This window comes from Ambystoma mexicanum, chromosome 2p (genome assembly GCF_040938575.1).
Source record: "Ambystoma mexicanum isolate Mex_15411 chromosome 2p, UKY_AmexF1_1, whole genome shotgun sequence".
Lineage (NCBI taxonomy): Eukaryota > Metazoa > Chordata > Amphibia > Caudata > Ambystomatidae > Ambystoma > Ambystoma mexicanum.
The window spans coordinates 951,389,040-951,414,063 of record NC_090923.1 but is presented as its reverse complement, the minus strand read 5'-3'; the positions used below and the strand labels follow the sequence as shown (position 1 = coordinate 951,414,063).

General features: G+C 46.3%; 1 protein-coding gene across 3 annotated transcripts in view; it reads right to left on the bottom strand.

Annotated features, from left to right (window-relative positions):
* The window catches only part of SCYL1 (SCY1 like pseudokinase 1), an 846,426-nt gene that overhangs the window by 406,759 nt on the left and 414,643 nt on the right, over positions 1 to 25,024 (bottom strand). For all 3 annotated transcript variants that reach the window (XM_069644735.1, XM_069644736.1, XM_069644734.1), the window contains exons 10-11: positions 10,033 to 10,188; positions 8,331 to 8,519 (exon numbers count right to left, since the gene is read on the bottom strand). In XM_069644735.1, coding sequence (XP_069500836.1) covers positions 8,331 to 8,519; positions 10,033 to 10,188 — 345 coding nt within the window. The remainder of the gene's footprint in view (positions 1 to 8,330; positions 8,520 to 10,032; positions 10,189 to 25,024) is intronic.

Genomic DNA, 25,024 nt, shown 5'->3' with positions numbered 1-25,024 from the left:
AAGTATTGGAATTGTTTGGCTGGTGGGGGGTTTTTCTTTGATAATCCTTTCCACGAAGTCAGTGTCTGGGGTGACCTCCCCAGTTTCAACCTCAAAATGTGCTGCTGCCTTCCTCAGCAGCGTGTTAAAGGTGGGCTGATCGTCAACAGGCAAAGGGTTCCTAACTGGTGTGGTCTGAGGAGACCTGATGTCTATAATGTCTGGCTCTGTAGACCCTGATGGTGACTGCCAGGGATTTGGGTCACCCTCACCTGTGTCTTCTTCGTACCCTTCCTCACTTATGTTAGTGTCCTCATGGAAGCCTTCTCCCTCTTGTTGGTTTTCATCATTAATGAACTCCTCTCCTTCCTGGAAGTGAGTGTCCTCTTCGGTGAGGTCGTAAGAGTTCATATCCTCCTGAAAGGGGTTATAGAACAACTTCGGGTATTTAGCCCTTGGACTTTCTAGGAGTACCTCCCTAGGTCTTTTAAGTGTCCTATTTTCTGGAATGGCCATGAATCTGTCTAACGTGTCCATACAGGACTGGAACTTCTCTAAGGTCCACTGAGGTAGGCCAGAGCGGTCTGGGAGTGAAAAGGAGTTTCTTCTCCTTGTATTCGCCTAGATCTGTCCCATAGCGTCGAAGATAAGGTGCCTTCGCCTTTTGAGAAGTGTTCTGGCAGGCTAGGGCTTTCCGTCGACGGTGGGAGCTGTCCCAGCCTACTTTCCGGCACCTTCGGCGTTTCTTTGGCCTTGTGCACGGTTTTCGGCGTATCACTAGCCGTCCGTCTCTGGCCGTCCTTAGAAGATATACGCGCAACGCTTTCGGCGATCATTGTGTCTGCCGAGGGATCGCTCGCCGTCGCGCTAGGTACCGTCGAGTCTTTACTGGCAACGTGCGCACTCTTCTTGTGTGCGTCCTTGTCGCCGGGGTGTTCATCCCCATAAGCTGGGCGTGAGCCGGGCTTGTCGGGGAGGGGGACGGACGAAGAGGAGAGCGAACGCTCCCTCGAGAGGTCTACAACCTCCGTTACGGAGGTCGTGTAATCACTGTCCTCGTCACATTCTGCGGCGGCGGCGGGCGAGGAATCTGACCTAGACATGGTGTAGGCCGCCCACCTTTTGACCCTGCGGTCCTTTATCGTTTTGGGCTTAAGTAACTTACAGGCCGCACAGCCGTCCTTATGATCGAGGGGCAAGCAACGGTTGCACCGTTTGTACTTGTCCTTCCAGGTATATTTGCCTTTGCAAAGTGGGCAAAACCTAAAGGGCGTCCTCTCCATACCTGAGGGCAAGAAGTGTGATTATGACCTCGAAAGAAAGGGAGTGGAAAGAGAAAGGCATTCTCGGAGTGAAAAGAAAAGATCACACAACCCCACTCTCCCTACTGTGTAAGGCCGGCGAGGCCAGGCCATGTGTTCGGCGACGCCAAGGGATCTCCTCCACTCGTCTTTCCGTCGAAGATCTTGCTCGGCGGGGAAACAGCGTGCAGCTTCGTCGAGGGAGGGATCTATGTGTTAGATATTAATAATAATAAACGACCAAAGGTCGAATGAATGATTTGGCAATGTCTCTCGAGGAGCTCCGCATAAAGGCGACCAGTAACTGGGCGGAAAAAAACAATCTGAGGGACCTCGACGCGTGAGGGATTGTGGGTACAACGCACGTCACTATAGGGATAGTGTTACAGACACGCCTTGTCGACGTCCCCTTTTCGACTACGAAAAACAAAATGCAATACTACGCAGTGACCACTGGATGTCGGACTATGCACAGCATGTGATTCCAAGCAGATTAACAAACATCAGAAATGTTATTTCTATCGCGCTCGTACACAAGTGTTAACATCTTGTTAACATCCTAAAGGGACGAGTACTTGGGTAGCGGGGGGCTTGCTCACCTTAACTCCTTTAAGGAGCCCGACAACTGCTGGATGTTCACCTACTGGGACTCCATCCACCAGCTTGTGTTCGGCTGATATGACTGATCTATACTCTACCACCGTTCTAAAACCCTTCCCTCCCGCAGTCAGAGATGCTAGGCAATTTATGACGTGAACTACAGGAGCTGAAATGGGAGAAATACTCCTCCTCCTGCACCATAGTTCCCAGGCCTGCCAAGCGGAATTATAGCTCTGAATTGTGGACAGAGCCCATGATACTCTGATAGGTTCCATAGCTTCCTCTGAAAGTCCTGGCAAGCACCATCTGCACCTGGAATTCTGCAGGCTAGGAGGGGTCAATGTCTGGTCTTGAATCAAGGGGCGAGGGCCCCCAGCTGGATCGGACAGAAGATCCGCTCTGTGAAAAATCCTCTGGGGGAAATCCGTGGAAAGTTCCATCAGAACTGGAAACCAGGCTTGTGATCTCCATTCCGGTGTCACTATGACCAGCTCTGCCCTGTCCCTGCGCACCTTTGCTAGTGCCCTCGCCAGCATCGCGAAAGGGGGTGGGGGGAGGGCATAGTGGGTGTGATCCTTCCAGCTGTGCAGGAATACATCTGTCCCTGCCGCCCCTGGATCCAGTCTCCAGCTGAAATATCTTGACAGGTGGGCATTCAGTCTCGAGGCAAAGAGATCTGTATGTAAAGGGCCCCACCTCTGCTGTAATTTGTCGAAGACTGACTTGTGTAGTCTCAAGTCACTCGAGTCTCTTAAGTACCGGGAGTTCCAGTTTGCTACGGTGTTCTTCACCCCCGGAAGATATTCTGCTTTGACCAATATCTCTCTCTCTTTAGGCAGGAGTGCCCGAAGTCCTTGGCTAGTTCTGCAAGCATCTTGGACTTCGTGCCTCCCAGCTTGTTGATATACCTCACTGCTGAAATGTCCATCCGCAAGAGGATGCAACATCGGGCTCGGTCCCTGGCAAAGGATCCGACTGCAAAGGAACCTGCTAGGAGCACTAGGCAGTTGATGTGCAACTCTAGCTCCTCCTGAGACCATTTTCCTCTTGTCTCTGCGTGGCCGCACCTGGCTCCCCAGCCTGACCTGCTGGTGTCCGATTCTATAATGAGCTCTAGTAGATCTCCGAAAATGGCTCAGCCGTTCCACGCTTCCATGTTGTGGAGCCACCAGTGAAGCTCTGTCTTGCTGTCCTCGTCCAGAGGCACCTGGTGATGATATCTCCATCCCTTCTGCAAGTACTTGATCTTGAGCCTCTGTAGGGCTCGATAATGCAACGAGCCCAGGAAAATCGCCTGGATAGAGGCTGCCAGGAGTCCAACTATCCTGGCTACATTCTGACGTGATATAACCGGTCTCTTTAGAGCTGCCCTCATATCCTTCTTCATGGCTCTTATCTTGGGGCTGGAAGCTCTAGCGTGGCTTTCTTCGTATCTATCATGAAGCCTAGAAAGTCTATTCTTCTGATCGGCGCTAGGGCCGATTTCTCCGTACTGATTAGAAACCCTAGTCCTGAAATCACAGGCGTTGCCCATTGTACCTGCCTCTGCAACCTCTCCTTGTCTTCTGCCATAAATAGGATGTTGTTTAGATAGATGATCATCCGAATCCCCTGGTCTCGCAGAGCGGACGCAACTGGCCTCAAAAGCTTGGTGAAGGCCTATGGCGCTGAGGCGAGTCCGAATGGCAGACCCTGCCATATCTGCTTGTTCCACCTGAATTGCAAGAACTGCTGGTACTGCGGTGCTATGGGTACCGTTATATGCGTCCTTTAGATCTAGATGCGCTAGCCAATCGTCGTTCCTGAGAAGGTCTGCCAGCAGATGGATTCCCTCCATCTCGAAATGCCTGTACACTAGCCAGCTGTTCCGTTCCTTTAAATTGATGACTGGTCGCACCTCGTCTTTCCGGTGGACCAGAAACATGTTACTCAAGAAACCCGCTGAGTGTGGATGCGCTTTCTCCATGGCTTGCTTGTGCGCTAGCGCTTGGATCTCTGCGTCTAATAATATTGCTTCCGCTTGCGAGCTGTGCATGCGCGGCGGGGGGCTCTGTTGAATGGGAGTCTATAAGAACTCTAAATGAAAACCCTGCGCTGTTTGTATCACCCATGCGTCCGCTGAAAGCTCGCACCAATTGTGTATGAAAAGCAAGATCCTCCCCCTACAGGGGGGTATGACTCGCTCACCTGTGGGGTTGTTCTGGTGTCTGAAGTATCCTCTGCGGCCTCTGAAGCCTCTGCCTCTGTTCGGGAAGGAGTCCTGCTGATGCGATTCCCAGTATTGGGCTCTCGGGCCCTGAGGCCTTCGAATTGAAGCGGCCGGTCAAGCGGCCTCTATGTCGACCGGCCCCAGAAAAAACACGTCCGAGGAAAACCTTCCTTATTGAAGCCTGCGCCTTTTCTAGCGCTGTATAAGTTCCCACGAGCATATTCATTTCCTTGACAAATGTGTCTCCGAAGAGCAGGCCTTGCGCTCCCCTCCCCCGCTTCATAGGAGGCCAGATCACCTAGTTTATTATCTATTTTTAACAACATCGATCTCCTTCTCTCGGCGGAGATAGCTGTGTTCGCGTTCCCGTTCCCAAGCAGGCACACGGCACGCTGAGCCCATCCAGCTAAGATAAATGAATCTACGGGTTCTCTCTTGTCTTTGGACCTTTCGGGCCAGGTCCATGATTTTCGCAATGGGCCCTGTGAAGTCCAGGGTCTTGTCCTGACAGGACCGCCATGTGCGCTCCATACCTTTCCTGGCGTCCTTCCTGGCTTTTGTAACAAAGGTGAGCATTTTAGTGTCCAGCTCCGGGCAACTGCCACCTTATCGCCAAGTGGTCTGCCCTGAGACGAAATCTGGTCTATCTTTCTAATTGTTTCATAATCCTCTGGGCCATATATATGGCTACTCTTGGAGATGGAGTCCACTCCGTGGATCTAGGGTGTCTGATCGTATCCGGCTCAAACATATCGGATGTGTCTTCCTCCTCAGGGGTACTCTCCACTATGCTGGCTTTATTGTCGCAGGTCAGCTTGCCTTGCGTCCTTATGCTCTCTCTACTGAAACTTCTGTCATCCTCCTCCTGCTCCTCTTCCTGGTCGAACTCCTCAGAGGAGGAGGAAAGAGCATCCCCTGTGTTTTCTCCACTGGGGTATGTGGTACGATGCTGGGCACTGCTGGTTTTGCCAGAAACGTGTCTTTAAGTCTGTTAAAGGCATCAGCTGCCTCCTGGGGCTTCTCGCTCTTCCCCGTATCAGGGCCCGCGGGGAGGGGGTAGAAGCGTGCATCCTATTCCGGGCTACTTTACACCTCCTATAATTGTCTTCTAGAGGCTTAAAAGTGGAAATCCCCTCACCAGGGTCATCTTGCAAGCCATCTCTGGTGCCCAAAATGTTCTCTAGGACCTGAAGCCTGTCCTGAATTGGCTGTACTCCCTGCGCCACTGCTCACACCAGGGAATCTCCTTGCACCCTTTTGAAACTTAGTGAGAGGTCCATCTCCTCTTGAAGCTCCTGCTCCTTTTCACTGTACTCTTCCCAATACCCTTCAACCCTGCTGCAAGACATGACAGCTGTAGGTATAGGTGGGGAGAAGTCACTGTAGACCCAAAGGTCTGTAAAATTCAACCGTATGGCAAACTGCCCCGTTGGTCGAGCGTTTCAGAAAGTTAGTTGTAAATTATTTTTAACATTTTTTTTTTACATATATTTGATAAGCCTCTGGTTAATAGCTGAAACGCTTACTCGCCGTCTTGCCTGAGGGCTCGAGTACCTAGGTGCGCTGCAGAATGTCCCATGAGACTGTGGGACCGTTAGAGACTCGGCTGGGCTAATGCGCGCCCATGCGCCGGCTGTTGCCCGGTTTGCCACAGCCGCAGTCAGGCGATCGAGTCGCTGCTGCTCCGGGTCTGAACGAGTTACAGAAATCCACTGCACCCAAACGCGGGCCGGTCATTTCTGTTGAAATGCTGAATGTTCACTGAAAGACACGTGCGCTCGCTCGCTCAGACAATTGCAATACTATCACGCGTCAATGTATTCGCAGTGCAGTCTACTTTAAACACATGGATTAAACGCCTGCAGCGCACGCCAAGGGGCATAACCTGCTATAAATATACGTTTTTAGATGATACGAAATTGGGCACTTAGCTTGTTGTCGGCAGCAAAAAAAGAAGAGGAAGGCACTTGGAGATACAGGGTCTTATACATGCAAGGGGACTCTCATTGGAGGACAGGACTGAGGCTGGGGACTAGTAGCCTGCTGGGGATCCTGGGAGACATAGTTGCCTCACTCCCCTTGTTTCATCATGTTTTCTGGGTTGAAGTTTTGTTTTTTATGCCAGTTGGGAACTTTCAACTGATAAAAAAAAAAAAAAAGGTTGAAAATAATGATTTAAAAAGCTGTTAGGCAGTAATAAAGGAGAATAAGCATAATGCATAGAGTCTTTCTTAAAATGGTAATTGGCATTTGCTTTCCCTGAATTGCTTAGTGCAGTCTAAAATAGTTAGTGTGTGTTCATATTTATCATAGAGTAGCTTACGGCCCCTCCTGAAAGAATACGAGTTATATTACTAGCTCTGAACTGTGTTATACAAAGTTATATCTGTCACAAGGTGTATACTTGTAACTGGGTTGGTTTGGTATGCGATTTCTATAACTTGAGTGTCACTACATGACTAACAGGGTCAACTACCCTTAAATTACAGATTGAATTCTAAAAGTATATATAACCTGGTCTTACTCCCCAAGAATAGCTGACTGCCATTCTAAATGTGTTGTAGGTTTGACTCACCTTGACTGCTGAGTGTGCTCCAAATAAGGTTATACTTAGGTTTGTGAATCATAAGTAATGAGTTGGTGTTTACAATTGTGGTTATGTTACTTTGCATTTATATAGCGCCTTATGCATCATTGGTAGTATCGCAAAGCGCTGGTAGGTTGTACGCCCTCGGGAACCGTAGTTCAGTCAGTAGAGAGAGTGTGGTATGGTGCGTGGGTGCACCGGATATGTGTGCAGCTGGTGTGGTTGTTGCATGATAGCTGCTTCTTAGCAGTAGGTGTGGTGCTGAGGAAATCAGTTGGATGTGTTCAGTCTGGAAGGTGGACACCCAGACTGAGTTCTGGCTGCGTTAGGCCTGAGGAGACGCTTAAGCTAGCCGAAATGTGCTCAGCTAGCTGTGTTCTGTTAGGATGATGTGGATTCTGTGGGGTCATGTTATTAAGAGAACAGCTAGACAGCTAGACCAAATGTGTCATAGTACAGCTGTGTTCTAGATGAATGATGGTGTATAGGGGAGAGTAAGCGTAGTAGTGTGATATGGTGGTTATCAGTAAAGCGCCTGCTATCAAGCACGAGAACAGAACAGGGGGCGTAGATTAGGCACATTTCTAAGTTCAACAATACCACAGTTACGCTATTGGGCACGATTTCTAGATTCAGAATTTAGCAAAGCAATGATATTGGGCATACTTTCTAAATTCAAACTTTGGCAGAGTGACGCTATTAGGCACACTTTCTGAATTCAACTATACCACAGTGTCGCTATTAGGCACACTTTCTAAGTTCAAACTTTGGCAATTTTGGTCAAGGAGAATGGACTATAAATGTGCTTTCTGGAAATGGTTTGTTGGGTTGTTTTCCCTTTACCCACAAAGGTTTGTTCTTATGTAATATGTGATAGTACTTCCCTTCCCCAAGATGTATATTGGCCTATTTATATTTATATTTAAATCCACCCTTTATGTGTACAATATATAGTGTTTCTTTGGACCATATGTATGCTGCAATTTTCCTCCTAAAATAAGCCTGGCTGCTCTGTCCGTGCTACCAACATTCTCAGGTGGTACAGCCTTATACTAAGAGTGAAGCTTATGTACCGTCTCAGATGTATGGCTTTATGAAGCCCTTAGCTTAGAGATGCAACCAGTGTTGGGACAGTTTTTCTAAAGTCCAACTGAGAAATACATATATTGGTAAACTCAAAGCCCCTCTGGTCCCTGTCCCAACCTACATCACTCATTAGCACTTCCAGAAAGCAAGACATCTGGCAGTAACAAGCCTTGCGGTAGGGGGAAGCATGACTAATACAGGTCAGATTATGAGATAAAAGGACCCATGGTCAGACAAGCACAATACACAAGTGTGACATCACTCCATGAACCTGCTATAGAGCCTGCTTCTATACGGGGTCAGGAAAGATATGTCCTTAAAAAAAAAAAAACGATCTGCATACAAACTAAACAAGAAGAAATACAAATAAAAATACTTGATCGGTTACAAAATAGAGAAAACTGCCAAACAAGGCCTGCAGGTAAACTGACAATTAGGTAAAAATGTCCCTTTAGTGAGAAGGGGAGGCTGTAGAGCACATAACATTGTTTGCCTGTTTACCACTGCCCCTAACATGGTAAACAGACTCAGACACTTGCACTGTTGCCGAGTTGCAGAGACTTCTCACCTGATCACGGACAGTCTTCTCAGGGTCCACGGCAGCCGCACACAGCACAGGCAAGATCTTAAAGGCGCAGTCCGTCATAGAGTAAAAGTTGTGTGTGGCCGCAAAGCCCAAGACACCAGCGGCACGGGATGGGGCGAAAGGGTCTTTCGTGGCACGGCTAAAGGCAGAGATCAGAATGCGTTGCCGCGTCTGCAGAGAAAGATAGAACAGTTAAAGGGAATTTACTGGCCACAGGAAAATACGAGACCCATGTGCTAAGCCTATATGCGGACAAATGCGCCGAGTCCAACTGGCCTTTGAGTGCAACCAGACTGTTTTTAGGTTTCTCCGTACCCAAGTTAATAACGGGCTCCCATCAATACAGGTTGCAGTCGCCTCCTGACCGCACTGCCTTTGTTTCAGCTTCACCCAAAGAAGAATCATTGCTTAATTTCAGCTAGACAACATGCGTGAGTGGATCCTCAATGGGCTACATGTGCCAAGGGTGTACAAAAGATTGCATGTGACGGATACAGTGCTTCCTGCTGGGAGATGTGCATTAGCATCAGTACTCTCCAGTGGAGGACCAGACATTTCAAACATGGCACCCAGCAGGGAGTTTGAAGTACTTCCCGCTTGGATACTATCTAGTAACTCCTTAGGAAAACCGAATAGTAAAGGACCATGTTGCCGGGCCTGTTTAGAAAAGCACCTGTGAGAAATCTGCACTTTTTAGAATAAGATCTCGGTATTGCCTCAAAGAAATCCTACAAACCTTTTCAAATTTAGACCCCTGAAACATCTTTAAAAACAAATGTATTTGTAAACTCGAATTTAAAAAGAAATATGGCACCATTTTTAGAAAGTCATGTATTTATTTTTATTGTGCAGGTTTTAAAAATAAATCTGTGCACATTTATTGAAGAGAATCTGCTCGCTTCACACTTTCTGAAAGGAAATAGTGAATTTTAAAAATTTGATCTAATTTTAAAGACATTTGCACCACGTAAAAAAGCAAACATGGTGCTTCCTTTTTAAAATCTTATACTTCTCCCATTATAAGCAATTTGATCATCAACAAACCAACCTTCTAGGCAGACCTACATAGAATAATGATGCATTAGAATTCTTTTAAGTCTTCACACTTATCAAAAAAATTAGCCACACACTAAGAATTATATGCACTTTTTAAAAAATAAAATGTTGGTTACTTTTGAAATGATTTACAGTTTGGGTCATTTTGGGAAACAGTCTGTGCACTTTGATTTTGCCCTTCAAGCCACAACATACGGTGCAGTTTCATCAAGTCTATGTTCGTTTTTAAAATTATATTTACAAAGTAGGAAGCATTTTTGTAAAAAAATTAAATTAAAAAAAGGAAGAAGTTGGTCGCAGTGATTCAATAAAACTGAGAAATTCTGCAGGTAATGTGGCCAGGTTTAGCCATGGATATAGTATTATTTTAAAGGGCATGTGTCAACATTCCACAGGGAATATGGCCACATTACTCAGAAAATGTGCTAACATTCTGCAGAGAACCTAGAGGCAGTCTACAAATAATGGAATAATTCCATTGTGCGCTACTGCTAGAGGTTTCCTGATTTTTTTTTGTGCAAAATAACTAAATGTTTGCATCTCTTTGTACAGAATCAAAAACCTCAATTAGAAATAGTTCTGCAACCGGTATGTTATCGGAGTTGGTGCATGCAACAGTAAGACTTACAGATGCATTGAGGTAGGGGCCGATCTTGCCCAGGCACACAGTGGTGTTGCATCGGATGGGGCCCTGGTCATCTTTTGACTGGAGGCGAGCAAAGTGTTTCATCAGCTCCACGTTAAGGTTGGTCTCGTTGAGCTTTGGTGCTAGCAGCAACATGGACTGCAAGAGAAGCACGAGACCGGTTACAGTTTCCCCAACATCCTCCATGCCAAGCAGCCATAGCTTATGGTATCTCAGAATCCTTCAGCTAAGGGTCGTCTGGCAGAGCCTCAATCAAATAAAAGTCATAACTAACTTATTAATATTGGACATGGAACTTGGTAAATGAGGTCACATCAATTAAATATTTGAAATATCTTGGTTTAGCCAAATCAGCAAAATGTTACAAGTGACAGTGTATAGTAACTTGGCACCATACATTTTTATCAGCAATGTTTTTTTATTTTTTGTATTTGTGTAATTGGTTAAAATATAGCTTTTGCACAATTATAATGTCCATAAAAATTTACTATTATTAACATCAAAAATATAAAAGAAGCATGTTAAAACAATTTATCAATGCATCAATTCATTTTTACCTAAAAAGGTGCAGCTACTTTATATTTGTTAGATATATTATCACAAAGACAATTAAAGTGTGCAAATTATGCCAGATCTATTAAGGTTCCAATGTGCTTCCATACCAGTAATACTGCATTCAATAACACCCTTGAGTTGGCCGCTATAATATTTGTCTAAAATTGGTCCGAGGCAATATTTCAGACATCATCCACATGACCAACATATACATTTGATTATAAAGTGATAAGTGCACTGCATTGGGTTAAAAGATGCCTTGTAGTTTCCAGTTCATTTTTGGATAATCTACAAAGGCGATCTGTATGCAAAATATTATCTCTAGGCCCAGTTATCATGAACAAAGTGCGTAATTTCAGATCAATAATATGAACCAGATCATTAAACGTGATCAAATAAGGAAATCCCTGTCTTGCATATTCTGAGAATCTTTTTTTGTGTGAAGAGAAAATCGATGTTCATGCTTTTTCAAACAACTGTTTCCTGAAATAAATAAAACTAATAGAAATATCAAAAGTACATCCTATTATATTCAGGAAATGTATACAATAAATCCTAAATACACTGAATACTGGATTGGTTTTATAATGACTTTTTCGACGGTCACCATTTCGAAATACAAATATGTCGAATCAAAATTGGCGATTTTTTTTTTTCGAATGCCTTTTTTAAATTTATTTTTGGGGGGAAAATCCCCAACCCCCCGTTTTTAAAAAAAAAAAAACTTTTTTTGGCCAACTGAACAAAACTAAACCCCTAAAATTAAAAAACAATAAAAAAAAAAAAAAAATCGTCACTTTTGATTCGACATATTTGTATGTCGAAAAAATGTTTTCGACATAATGACCGGATACCACTGGATTGCTATGTGTGAGGAGCCAAGAAGGAGATGCAGAGGACTCGTGGTTTTGGTTAGACACTTATTCAAAATAATAAGGGGTGGGAAAATGCCTCAATATGCCTTATCTAAGAGTTATTTCACTACCTCAACCAAAAACTAAGCGGCCTATCCTTTGTCAAGATCTCTAAAGTAAAAATATGTCCTGTGTCCGAAATCCTATTCTGGCCCACACACTATAAAAACGAAACTCTAAAGTGCAGAGGATAGTGTCTCTAGATCTCAAGGTGCACAAATGTTCGACTTCATGTCAGCAAATCCCTGGACCATAAAGAAGAACCGGCTGTCGAAACCGCAGCAGCTGGTCAGCCCACTGTGGGCCTCCTCAATGAGGGTGACCTTTCCTGTGAAACACTGCCCTGTCCGTTTAGTAATACGTATAGGGCAGAAGTTCAAATGAAAGCGAAAAAAATAACACCGGGTATTCTCCAGGCTGTAAGGAAAACCGAGGACCCGTTTTAGTGGCGTAGTACAATGTACAGAAATATTTAACAAAATGACCTGTTCTAACCTCAATAGCACTGCAAGGCATAAATTAGTTTTCAAAAATTGATTAGCAGAGTTTGCCAATTAAATTATTTTTTAATTAGCAACAGGCTGATTTGATTAGCAATTTTGTACTAATGTTAATGTCACCAGAAGTTATTTGTACCCAAGACATAAAATGAGCAACAATACAGCAGTTTTGCGTACCGCTGAAATAAGACATTAGTGATAGGAGTCAGGCCTTTAAACTTCAACTAGACCTGAAGGTCAGGTAACTCAGTTTACCTATTCAACCTAAGAGAAATGCACTCGACCCATTGCAATGGAGGACAACACATTTAAAATGTGATTTCTTTAAACTGGTGCAAGTCCCTACAAACCCACTTTATGTTTGGCAAACTGCTGCCACCCAGAGGCCAACCATGCACAGTGAAACTTGCATTTGACATTTTTCTACAAAGTAAATGTTAAATCAAAGGTTTTAAAAAATCAAAAAATCTACTCGACTATGCAAGTGGGCGAAAAGACTTTGCAAGCCATAGATGAGTGTCTGGAAATTGTAAAATGTTAGTTGCATGAATGGACACAAAAATATATAGGATTTTAAAAAAAAAGGCTATGAAAACAGTTTGGCCAGCTGTCTCCTGCAGGTAGAGATATATAATACAATCAAAGCAAAGCGTACGCTGCAGGCCAACTACAGTGTTTGGTATTGCAGTAGACCTGTAGATGTACAGACTGGATGGAACCATTGATCACTATTTTGCTTAAGCATCTGGTTCGCTTTTTGTATTCATTATGTAAGCGGTAAGAAAGAGACTAAGCAGAGTGGATTGCGTAGCAGGCAGAGAACTGGGCAAACTAGTTGGAATATTGTAGTTTGTGGTCATTTCACTTTCAGGGTACCTGGTTTAAACCAATAGAGTGATATATACAGAATTTCAAGGAATATGGGTTTCCCCAATGATTTGAACACCAGTTGCAAGATGTATGCAACCTGCAGGTTACAGAACTAGGTTTGCCATCAAAAGAATTTATTTTCAAAAGTGTTCACTTGTCAATATGATGCATCTTTCCCAACAAAATGAAATACAGTGGACACTATGAAATTTAGACACTAACCTAAACTTTACTGTAACGCATGGAGATGATGCAGTGTGTAACGGTATTAATACTGTAATTATGCATTATGTAATTACTTACATTTTAGGAATGGAATTGCATGAATCATTTTATATAAATATAAACTTGACACATACTGGTCTTTGCCAGACAGGATATAGAAAGCTTAATAAAAGTATCATCCTGATTACTTTTGGTTTGCAATTATTTGAAAAAGAAATTCTTGCCTGGCACTCCCACACATGCCTTTGGTACTCAAGAGTGGAGGAGAGTATTACTGCTGCACTTTCTCTCCATTAGCACTTGAAGTTAGAGAAAAGATCATGGGCAAGAGAGGAATGCACGGCGAGCTGTGTGTTCATTGAAGAGGGAAACTTAAATAGCTAACTTTGCTACACAAGTGTCCATTTGATTAGCAAACCTACAGAATTGCATAGCAAATTGCTATGCGACACTGCTTATTTTATGCCTTGCACTGGGAATAGGCTTCAAGGTAAGGAACTGTGTAGTGGCAAAAACAAGGAACTGTGTGTGCCCTGGCTTGTTTGTATATTCTTGTGGAGACAGGTAAAAGGATAGAAAGAAGGCTAGGCGCAAAGGGAGAGGAAATTAATAGGGTTAGTAAGGACCCCTTTTCCCGCACGGCATGAGGATGCACCAACGATTGGCAGGATGAACTATATGTCACAGCGTAACATCCAAAGTCCAGTGCATACTGTTGAGCAAGTGGTCGGTAGATTCCACAAAACTTAAGCAGTTAGGGCTAAGGCAAACAAATCCAACAAGGGCAATCCAGGAGGCATTCCAAGTAACAGAAGAGGGGTCCAGGCAATCAAGGTGTTGGTACAGTACCAAACGTGATCCAAAGGAAGTCGAGAAAACACTAAGCAGGGTTCGGTAACAATAGACAAAGACTTAGCAAGAACACAGGAAAGGAATCAAAGGGGACTTACTGAGATCAGAAGCACCGCCGCTATGGATGTTCACTACTTTATGCTTCTGTGTTTCCATATCAGAGTGACGTAGAGATGTGCATCGCTTACTGATTGTGCACCGCATAGCTATGGCAACAGGAGAAACGCTCAGGAATAGACGAGCTATGGCCGGAGTAAGTACAAAGCGTTGATATAAGTGCCATGGCAAACACCAGGAGCGCTGTGTGAATCGCGAGGGATGGCACCTCCCACATGGCAGGTGAGTGCTCTGTTCACGAACCGTGACACTTCAACACAAACGGTGTAAATCCAACGAAAAAGTTCCAAGTGGTTAATATTCACAGCTCCAGCAGGGAACGGCTCCCTTTCCCTGGTTTCCTTTACCAATATGAAAAGTTTAAACAAAGAATAGCCAAGTTCTTTAGAACCCCAAGAGGATATGTCCCCTCCTCTGGGTGCATTCACAGTTCTCAAGGAAATAGCTCCCTTTCCCAGGTTTCTCTTTGCGTTTCAAGTAGTTCAGAATCCTATGGGCATGCAACTTTCTAGGGATTCTTATTTTACTGTCTTCACTCTCGACTTTGTCTTGTATACTCTTCTGCCAGGGCTTTCACACAATGAGTTTTCCTTTTATCCAAGAAACAATATTTGCTCACTGTTGGCGTATTGTTCCTTGTTTAAAAGTGTTCGTTTCAGAACTACATCTCTCTTTCATACAATGGGCCTCTGTCTCTTTTCCCAGTGTGTTTACTTTTACTTGGCTTTCTTTCACAATTACTCTGCTTTCTCTTTTTTTCTTCAACCAAGTCTTTATTAGCAAAAGGTCACAACATAAGCTTATCAACAATACAATGTACTGTAAACATTGCAAATCGATATAACAGTTATTTATGTATTCACCCAAAAATGTCCACCAACATCCGTATTCTATTATCTCCAGCTCTTTGAGTAAATATAATTCCACCCCTTCCACCTTCAGGTCTAGGTCAAATAAAATAATGTTCATCTCCCATCAGCCTTCTGTAAATCAGATACTCCTCTTCTTCCAGTAGAATATCCAACAAACGCAGTCTCAAAGAGATATACAGTCGGTTTACATCTTTCAAACCATATTCTATAAAAGGGAGCCCAAACTTTCCCAAAGCGCACCAAATCGTCATGTAAAATGCTGTCATTTTCTCCATACTTAGGATATCCCATATTGCATAGTACCATTGTACAATAGAGGGCACCTCCTTCTGCCACCACATCCTTGCAATGTATCTCTTGGCTCCGAGCATCAGGTTTGCACACAACACAGCACCCCCACCAAACATGCTTCACGTCCCTCCTCCCCACATCTACGCCAGCATAGCAGGGAGTTAAACCCTCTCATTGTATTCAACTTCTGCTGTGTGTAGTGCCATCTATGCAGGAGTTCGTATTGCAGTTCCTGGCTTTGTGCCGATGTAAACTGCACCAACACTCCTTGAGTTGCCTGTTCCCATGCCTTATCGGAGAATTGCCTGTCTTGGGTTTATACAGGACGCCCCTCCTAATGCGTAGCTTTTCCCCGTTCCACATGAATTCCATAATCTCGTTTTGTATCCCCTTCAGCACCATTCCAGGGAGGGTAATAGGAAGATCTTGGAACAAATACAAGAGTCTAGGAAGCACGTTCGTTTTGATGATCGCTATCCTACCCAGCCAGGAGACAAAGGCCCCACCATCAATGCAAATCCCCCTCTTCGCATTCTCCCCCCCGCAACTGCCCACATAACCTTTGCAACAACATGGGTAACACTAATTTCAAATACTATAATACTGCGAGTGACACCGACGCCCCTCCGAGCCAAGGTTATCCATATGCCACCCGAGAGCCAAATAGTCGCACTAATCTGAGTCCCCCTCTGCCAGGAGGCTATACCATCATGAATTTCTTGGCCTTCGTGGTCCACTCGTCCTGGCTCAATGTAGGTCGCTTCTGTGCTCCTTCACTGGGGGCCTCCTCCTCCCGCTGCCCCATCCCCAGTACCTTCATTCCCTCCTCCATACAGTCTGATCTTTTCCTTGTTCCCCAGCCTGATCTGCAGCTTCATCGGGAAGAGCCAGCGTTATTTCAGGTTCTTCCTTGTGAGCTCCTCCGTCACTGCTCTGAATGCTCTCCGATGAGCCAGAGTTACTTGCGCCAGATCGCCAAAATTGAACTAGTGCAGCTTCACCAAGATGTCCGTTGGGTGTGCTCCTGGGTCATTCCTCCTTCTGCCCACACGGGGCACCCTGTCTACGCCCATCTTCTGCATCTGACCGTGGTCCACCAGGTCCACAAATAGCTCTATGACACACTATTCTAGGTTCGTCCCCTCTGTCCCTTCCTTCAAGTCTCTGCTGTTTGTTCATGCTGCATTAGTTTCGGGAGCTTCTCCACTACTGTCTTTAGTTGGCCCTCTATGTCCAGTACCCTCTCTCCCAGATCCTCAAGATCCTTCCGGTTTGCCGGTACTGCTTGCAATAGATCCTCTGATATGTGCCGCCTCTGCCTTGACAGTTTATGTAATATCACTTTTAAATCTAGCCAGTGCGGTATCTAAGTCCTCCTTCATGAGCAGCATTTTTTCAGTTCCCTTTTCCCTGGGATAGGAATCGGAGTGTTGACTGCTCAGTAGTGTGTGCTTGTTGACTCACTGCACGGTCTGTAATCTCTTCCGTCTGTCCCCTCATCTTCAGTCCCATTTGCATGCTGCTTGCTTGTCTAGTTAGTGTGTGCGAGCCCTCAGGGAGTTGGCATCCGTTTCGCTCGACCCCTCACTATCACCAGTCCCAGCTCCCCACCTGTCTCTCTCAATCTGTGCTCCTTCAAGCAGCCATGCAGTCAGAGGTTCCCTGCTTGGCCATTCTGCTGTGTATAAACCTTGCAGCTGCAATGATGGGCAGTGTCACCCAGCGACCGCCCCACAACCCCCGCATTGGCCCACCACAACCATGGCCTCCTCCCAGGCCTGATGGCATCCAGTCACTTACAGGTTGAGCAGCCAAGCAGTAGCCGAAGCACCCACATCACTCTCGTATCCTGTGATGTGCCCACCAACAATAGGGAGGGTATGGCCCCACACTCCTTCAGGATTATGGATGTTTGGGCCATTCCTTCTCACACCCCTGCACGCACGCAAGGGTCCAGACAGTGCTGTTACTGGGAGTTGGAAGGTAACACCAAGTGCGTCTCGCTCACCCTCAACCATGTTTCACTGCACCCGGCAAGGCGGTCGACTCTTCGCTCCTGAGCCACTCTTGTCCCTGTTGTGGAGTCCGTTGACTCCCCTGATGCCTCCTTCCACTCTCTGCGCCGTCCCGCGCCCACTGCTTCACACCTGCAGCCGGCAGTACTTGCCCTCTTGGCCAGGTGTACTCCACTTGGACGGGCCATTAGGCTGCTCCCAATCAGTGCGAGACTGCCTGGCTGCGGTCATCTTTCCCCCTGGAGTCGCTGCTCTGGTCCACTGCTAAATTGTCCCAGAGCTAAAGCGCCACACTCTCCCCCACTTCTCTGTCACCCTCACTCTGCTCCGGCTCTCGCTGTCTTCAGTCGCCTCCCGCCGTCCACGAACTGCAGTCGGCTCACCTGTCCATCTTGATCTTCACCAGCTGCTTGCCTTCACTCAGCCTGGTTACCGCTTGTCGCTGCCCGAGGTCTCAGGGGTCTGCAGGGCGTGCTGGCCGCCACAGCCGCCATTACTGGGGCGCTGCTTCAACACTTGCCAGATTAATCACCCCGAGCTGCTCCCCCACCGAAGCTGCACGTCGGCCTGCTCGCTCTGACAACAATGCACTCTCCTTCTAGCCGCAAGGGGAATTAGGGGTTTTTGTGTGCCTTTATCACTTATCGGGATGGGGGCCCTCACTAGGCACATCTTGTCAGCCTGCCATCTTGGCTTTCTCTTTTAAGGTGTCGGTTCACCAACGCCTTTGTGGCATAGTTTACAGATTCTTCACAGATTTCACTTTGCTCGCGTGTTGCTTCCATGAAGCAGTGTACACTCAGCAACCCGATAACCCTTTTGTTTTCCTTAGGCTTTCCCGGGTGCTTTAAGTGTCATTCATTCTTCTCTGCTTTGGTTCCCTTCAGGTTGCTGGCTCAGCGTGTGTCCCATTAGCCACTGTGCCCTTGCTGTTTCTGTATATGATTCTTGCTGCCTTGCGCTCTCGGGCGGCGAGCAGTCCGCACTCCTGTTTCCTCTTCTGCAGTATGGGTCAGCCTTGACACAGTTTCCTGCAGCGTCTTCTCCCTCAGCGTACCCGTCAGTGTACGGAAGCCACATTCTGGCCATTCAGAGCCATGGTAAAATCATGGCTACTAGCCTAAACAGCCAGACTCTCACCGACATGACCAGCTAGCCGCGGCACTCTACCTGTAGTAATGTTTACTCCACCTACAGCCTATTCAGGACCAACCTGTAACCCGGTCCACATTAGCCACTGTAACTTTTTTTTCTTTTTTTGCATATTCTCTGTACATACTTTTCTTGGTATATTCTACTCTTGTATGTAAACATTCAGAGCCTGGACTAATGTACGCTCTGTCTGTTGTACTATGATGCTCGTGTAACGATATGCAACTCTGCTGTACACATGATTATGCGCCCAGTTACCCGAGGGTTCGGATGCGCTTTATAAATAAACAAACTAAACTAAACTACGCGCAAGTCGCCATGCAGCTCAGCATCTGCAGCTCTCTCTGCTTGTCATCAGCTGTGCTGCTTTTAAACCTCCCGGTATGATTGACTAGACCGCTGTGTGGGCTTGCCGGTCTTAGTGATCTTCATTGTTCCATCACTCATTCTCGCCTCAGTTGTCATCAAGTTGTTCCTTAGGTGGTGTTGAGGAAACTGGCATGGGAACCTTTTGGGAGTGATCATTACTACTCCCTGTCTCTTCCTCGTCTCAGTGCTTGATACATTGTTCTTTGAGCCATGTTGGGGATTACTTAAAGTAGATTTGGTACATGGCTGAGGGAGAGAGTTGCAATATGCCATTAAGGCATGAGGAATGGAGGGAACATCCCTACAAGAGAAGGGGGTGGGAGGTATGTGACTTTTACTAACAATGTCGTGCCATCCCCCTGAGGGTTGTATCCCACCCGCCTCAGGGAAAGAAGTGATGATATCATGAGATTCATCACAGAACCCTGTACATCCAAAGTGTTTTTTTTTTTAAGTTCGGTCACAGACAGTAACTTGTGTAAAACTCCCTAACAGGAGAAATAGAAAAGCATTTAATTCAATGACCAGTGAAACAAGAGTAAGCACTTAAATGCAATATGAAAAGAAAGAACACTTCAGGATAATCTTAGTACTGCTTCCCTAGCTCCTATAAAGTCCAACCCTGAGATGGTTTGGGGCCTTGTGCCCAAAGGTCACCAGTTCCAAAGTCGATACTTCACAGGTATTTCTATCAAGGGATTGGCGATGCCAGTGGTTTTGATGAACAGCCAAAGAGTTAAAATTCTGGAAGGTAAACTCGCTCAATCCCAGCCCTTTGGGTAGTCCTAAAAAGGGATCCTTGGCTGGGCCTACACCATCCAAAGTAAGGAAAGAGGAATTTACATACAGGACTTTACGCTCATGGAACCCTATTGAGAACAGGTGAAAAGAACAGCTATGTTAAATGACTCAGATTTTATCAGAGAAAACTGCGGAGGTTCCGGATTCCGTTTAGGACACATTCTTCTTTGCTTGGGCTCATCGAGGAAGGCCAGAGGTCGCGGGAGCAGTGGTTGGACGCAGGATTTAGTTTGTCGGTCACTGTGCTTAGGAATTGGTTCCAGACAGTTTCCTATAGAACACCCAAACGAAGAAAGAAGACTTATGCAAGGCAGACCACCTCAGGACACCTCTAGAATGCAAAGAAGACTGATTCCAATGTGAATCACCACGGTCAGGTGGCGATGGGCGATCTTAAAGGGATGAACAAAGGAGCAAGTCCTGCATGGCTTCCGCTGTTGCGAGAAGGCTAAAATCCAAGAGCATGGTTCTTGTTGTACAAGTTGGAGATCCTTCAAGTTCCAAGGATGCACTCAGAACAGTGATGGCTGCAGTGAGGTAGCCCAGGAGAGAACTGGTCAATCCACCGGTTGGTCCAGAGACACTTCAGAAGGGTTGAAAGGTGCAGATTCTCGAGAAGGGGTTGAGACTGGTCGTTTCCACTGGTCCAGTGGTCAAAGCACAGACAAGGGTCTTCTTGAGATCAGGCATAGTAGCAGGGCTTCACTGGGACTTCACTGGATTTGGTTTCTTTGAAACAAATGGATCAGTCCCCCACTCTCCCTACTGCTAGGCCGAAGCCTATTGCTGGAACGATTGTACGTTTCGGTCGACAAGTTGGTGTTCTGTCGAGAAGTAGCACTGAGCAATGAATGTCGAAATATTAATAAAGGGCCTGGGTGGGTTGCACACAAATGCATCGACCAGGCAAGGTCAATCACACATTTGCAGCAACCAATGTTTCAGTGTCTATCAGCCTCCTGGCATTATGTAGCGCCATGGTCCTCCGCCCTTCGCTCACATACCACCAATGTGCAGCCTGTCCCTCAGCTGTCTCTCAGTCATAAGTTTCGTCTACAAGGGATGCAGGCATTCAGTCCCCTGCACTTCACCTCAGTCGATTCTTCCTGACAAGGGGGGGAATAGGAAAGGTCCTATAGCATGCAAAAGCATCAAGCTGCACCACAGGTGTGGCTGCTTCTGACACTCACCTACCAATCACAGCTGCCAAACATTCAAAGAATAAACAATCACGACCAGAGCTTCAAAGCCTTATCTGAAGTAGAAATTGATGTCAGGATTGCTATGCTATGATGCTATGTTAGGATATGCAGATTGCTATGCTATGCAATACTATGTTATGTTATGCAATGCTATTAGGCTCTCCCATACAGTTAGACCTCAGACACTCCATCTCACCTCCCTGTGTCTGCTCTACACGCAGCACCCCAGACAGGCCCAAACCCCTCCTAGGGCAGAGGACACCTCAGACCTTCCCTTCTGCTTATTCTATACACGTTTAGCATTAGCCCCATATATGGGAGATAACAGAAGGGGTTTCTGCAAATGCCGATTATTCATAATCCAACACGATGTCCCCGCAGGGCTGCGTCACAAGATAGATGTCGACAGTTCTTGCCAAATGTCTAATGTCGTGCCAAGTAACATTCCCATTGTGAAAGTACAGAAACATATTAGTGTTTGCCTATGATATGCTATATAAAACGGCACTCTAGGGTGGGGGGCTAGAGAGAACTTGTGCCGACTGCCCAAACACTTGCATGCTGTTTTCCCTGCTGATAACTCTGTATGTAATGTATTTGTGATATAAATACATGAAGCTTGATTTACCACCCGTCTGTCTGATCTCCTTATTTGCTGCAAACTAAGGCTGGCGGAAGGGGCCTTATCTCAGCCACCACAGAAATGGTACCGTGATCTCTGGTCAGGACTGCGCAGGAGTTTTTCTGGGGGCTGCCATCGACCACCACCACCGGCCGACTACATGAGGTCCTCATTATACTGAGGGTGCTGTTAAGAACCATGGCACACCCGTTATCTCCAAAGATGCCAAACTCAGTGGTGTGATTGGGAAGTGGCTTCTGGAAAATCTCTTTTGCAGAGCTCGACCGGAACCTGTTTGATTTTCCTCAGACGGAGTGGTAAATATCAACCTTCCGCTTTTGGCACTGTGATTTCTCTGCACTGCAGGTTATTTTGACTAAAGTTGATTTGCAATGTCTTATATGTTCTCTCTCTCGGTCTGTCCTTTCACTCCTTGATGTTTTGTGTTGAGTATGACAATGCATTACTTACCGTAAAAGCATTTCTGATGGTTGTATCTGCTTAGATTCACATGCTGTGCATAGGTCCGACATCCAGTGGTCACTGCGGAGTATTGCATTTTGTTTTTCGTAGTCGAAAAGGGGACGTCGACAAGGCGTGTCTGTAACACTATCCCTATAGTGACGTGCGTTGTACCCACAATCCCTCACGCGTCGAGGTCCCTCTGTTTGTATTTTTCTGCCCTGAGGGAGCCTTCTAGACGTGAGTGAGTACAGAAAAGAGAGAAATATAGAAAAGGATGTCTACGTTCCTTCCATCCGAGCGGGGAGGAAGGGTGGGCGCATGTGAATCTAAGCAGATACAACCATCAGAAATGCTTTTACGGTAAGTAATGCATTGTCTTCTGATGTTTGTTAATCTGCTTAGAATCACATGCTGTGCATAGACTAGCGAGCAGTACCCGGAGTTGGCGGTGGGTTATGAGAAGGAACAGTAGAGAAAAGATGTCTTAATACTGCCTGTCCCACCTGGGAGTCAGATCTAGAGTGTGCATCTAGACAGTAGTGTTTTGTAAAGGTGTGCACAGAACTCCAGGTAGCCGCTTTGCAGATGGACTCAAGGGGAACATTTGCAATGAATGCTATGGACGCCCCCGTGCCTCGAGTAGAATGTGCTCTTGGCCTAAAGGGCAGTTCTCTCTTAGCAAGAGTATAGCAGAGAGTGATGCATTGAACAATCCATCTAGAAATAGTGGACTTTGAAACTGCATCCCCTTCTCTTCCTGCTGCCACCGAGACGAAGAACTGATTAGTCTTCCTCAGTGGTCTGGTTCTTTCCATGTAGAACATGACCGCTCTGCGGACATCTAGTGTGTGCAGAGTCCTTTCTCCCAAGTTGGAAGGATTTTGAAAGAACGCTGGTAGTTCTATAGACTGGTTTATGTGGAATTTTGAGATGAATTTCGGAGCAAACCTTGGGTGAGTGCGTAGAACCACCTTATCTCTGTGAACTGTAACAAAGGGGTCTAGAACAGAAAGAGCCTGTAGTTCACTTACTCTCCTGATGGAGGTGATAGCTATTAGAAAAGCAGTCTTAAGAGTGAGGTCTTTAAGAGATGCTTTGTGCATGGGTTCAAATGGTGAGCCCATGAGTCTGGTAAGTACCACGTTAAGGTCCCATCCGGGAGCTGGGTCAGCTATCGGGGGGTGTATTCTCTTTACTCCCTCCATGAAGGCCTTTATAACAGGGATCTTCCACCATGACACTTTGAGTTGGGAAGTGGTGTATGCAGAAAGTGCCGCTAGGTGGACTTTAATGGAATTGAACACTAGACCTGAATCCAATAAATGGGTCAGGTATAGAACAATATGTGTGGGAGAGCAGTCAATCGGGTTGATGCTCTTTCCTCTGCACCAGATGACAAATCTCTTCCACTTGCTAGAATAGCAGTGGCGAGTGTTAGGTTTTCTGGCTTCCCTGAGGATGTCCATGCATCTCTGCGGGAGCTGTAGATGTCCAAATTTTATGATCTCAGGAGCCAGGCTGCTAAGTTCATGTTCTGGGGGCATGGATGCAGAGTCCTACCCTTGTCTTGTGACAGCATGTTGTACGGGCAGGGGAGTTTCACTGGGGGAGATCGAGACATCTCCATCAAGTGAGCGAACCATGGCTGCCGGGCCCACATTGGGGCCACCAGTATCATGGTTACTTGTTCCTGGTGCATCTTGTGCACCACCTTGTTGAGAAGGGGAGTCGGGGGAAAAGCGTAAACAAATTTCCCTGACCATTGAATCGACAGACCGTTCCCCTTGGATTGGTTCTGGGGGTACCTGGAGGCGTAACTTTGGCATTGTGAGTTCTCCAGGGTTGCGAACAGGTCTATTTCTGGGAATCCCCATTGCGTGAAGACGTCGAAGACGATGTCTTCGTGCAGTCGCCATTCGTACTCTTCGGGCAGGGGGAAATCTCTGCTGAGTTTGTCTGCCAGCAGATTGAGTTCCCCTGGTACATGTTGTGACAGTAGGAACATATTTTGTTTGAGAGCCCACTTCCATATATTTTGGGCCAGTTTGGACAGTCCTGGAGAGTGGGTTCCCCCCTGCTTGTTGATGTAATATATGGCTGTGGTGCTGTCTGTAAGGACCATCACTGTCCTGCTTTGTAGGTGTTCCTGGAAGGCTTTTAGCGCCTTGAACACCGCTAGTAGCTCCAGAAGATTGATGTGTTTGGATGCTACGTTCGGAGTCCACACTCCGTGAGCAGTCTGATGGGATAGGTGAGCCCCCCATCCTGTGAGGGATGCGTCTGTGGTTAGAGTGGCTTCCGCCGCGGGTGTGGCAAAGGGTTTCCCTTTTTCCAGGTTTTCCTTTGTCCACCACCGTAGCGAGAGAACTAAGGCCTGCGAGACCACCACTAGATCGTCCCATAGTCCGCTGGTCTGACACCACTGGCTGTTGAGCCACTCTTGCATTGGGCGCAGGCGCGCGTGAGGTACCAAATAAATACACGACGCCATCATGCCTAGCAAGCGCATTGCTTTGCGTACCGTCACCTCTCGACCGGTTACATATTGAGGGATCTGAAACAGCATGTTTTGGACCCTCTCTTTGGAGGGGAAGACGAGGCCGTCCTTTGTTTGAATTAGAGCCCCTAGGAATTGTTTGATTTGGCTGGGGTCTAGGCTGGACTTCTTTTCGTTGATGGAGAAGCCCAACTGGAACAAAAGGTCTACAGTCTTTTGGGTATTGGAGAAGCATGTTTCGTAAGAATCCCCTGTTATGAGCCAGTCGTCGAGGTAAGGGTAAACTGGGATGGACAACCTGCGCAGGTGGGCCGCTGCCACTGCCAGCACCTTCGTGAATACCCTTGGTGCAGATGCTATGCCGAAGGGTAGCACTCTGAACTGGTAGTGTTTGCCCTCTATCATGAACCGGAGGTATTTTCTGTGCGCTGGCAACATTAAAATATGAAAGTATGCATCTTTCATGTCCAATGTTGTCATGTAATCTCCCTGTGATAGCAGTGGGATCACTTCTTGTAAGGTCACCGTACAAAACTTTTGGGGTTTGATAAACTTGTTCGCTGGGCGCAGATCTAATACAGGGCGCATGGTTAGATCCTTTTTGGGTACAAGGAAGTACACTGAATAAATAACTTCCGTTACCTGAGATAGAGGT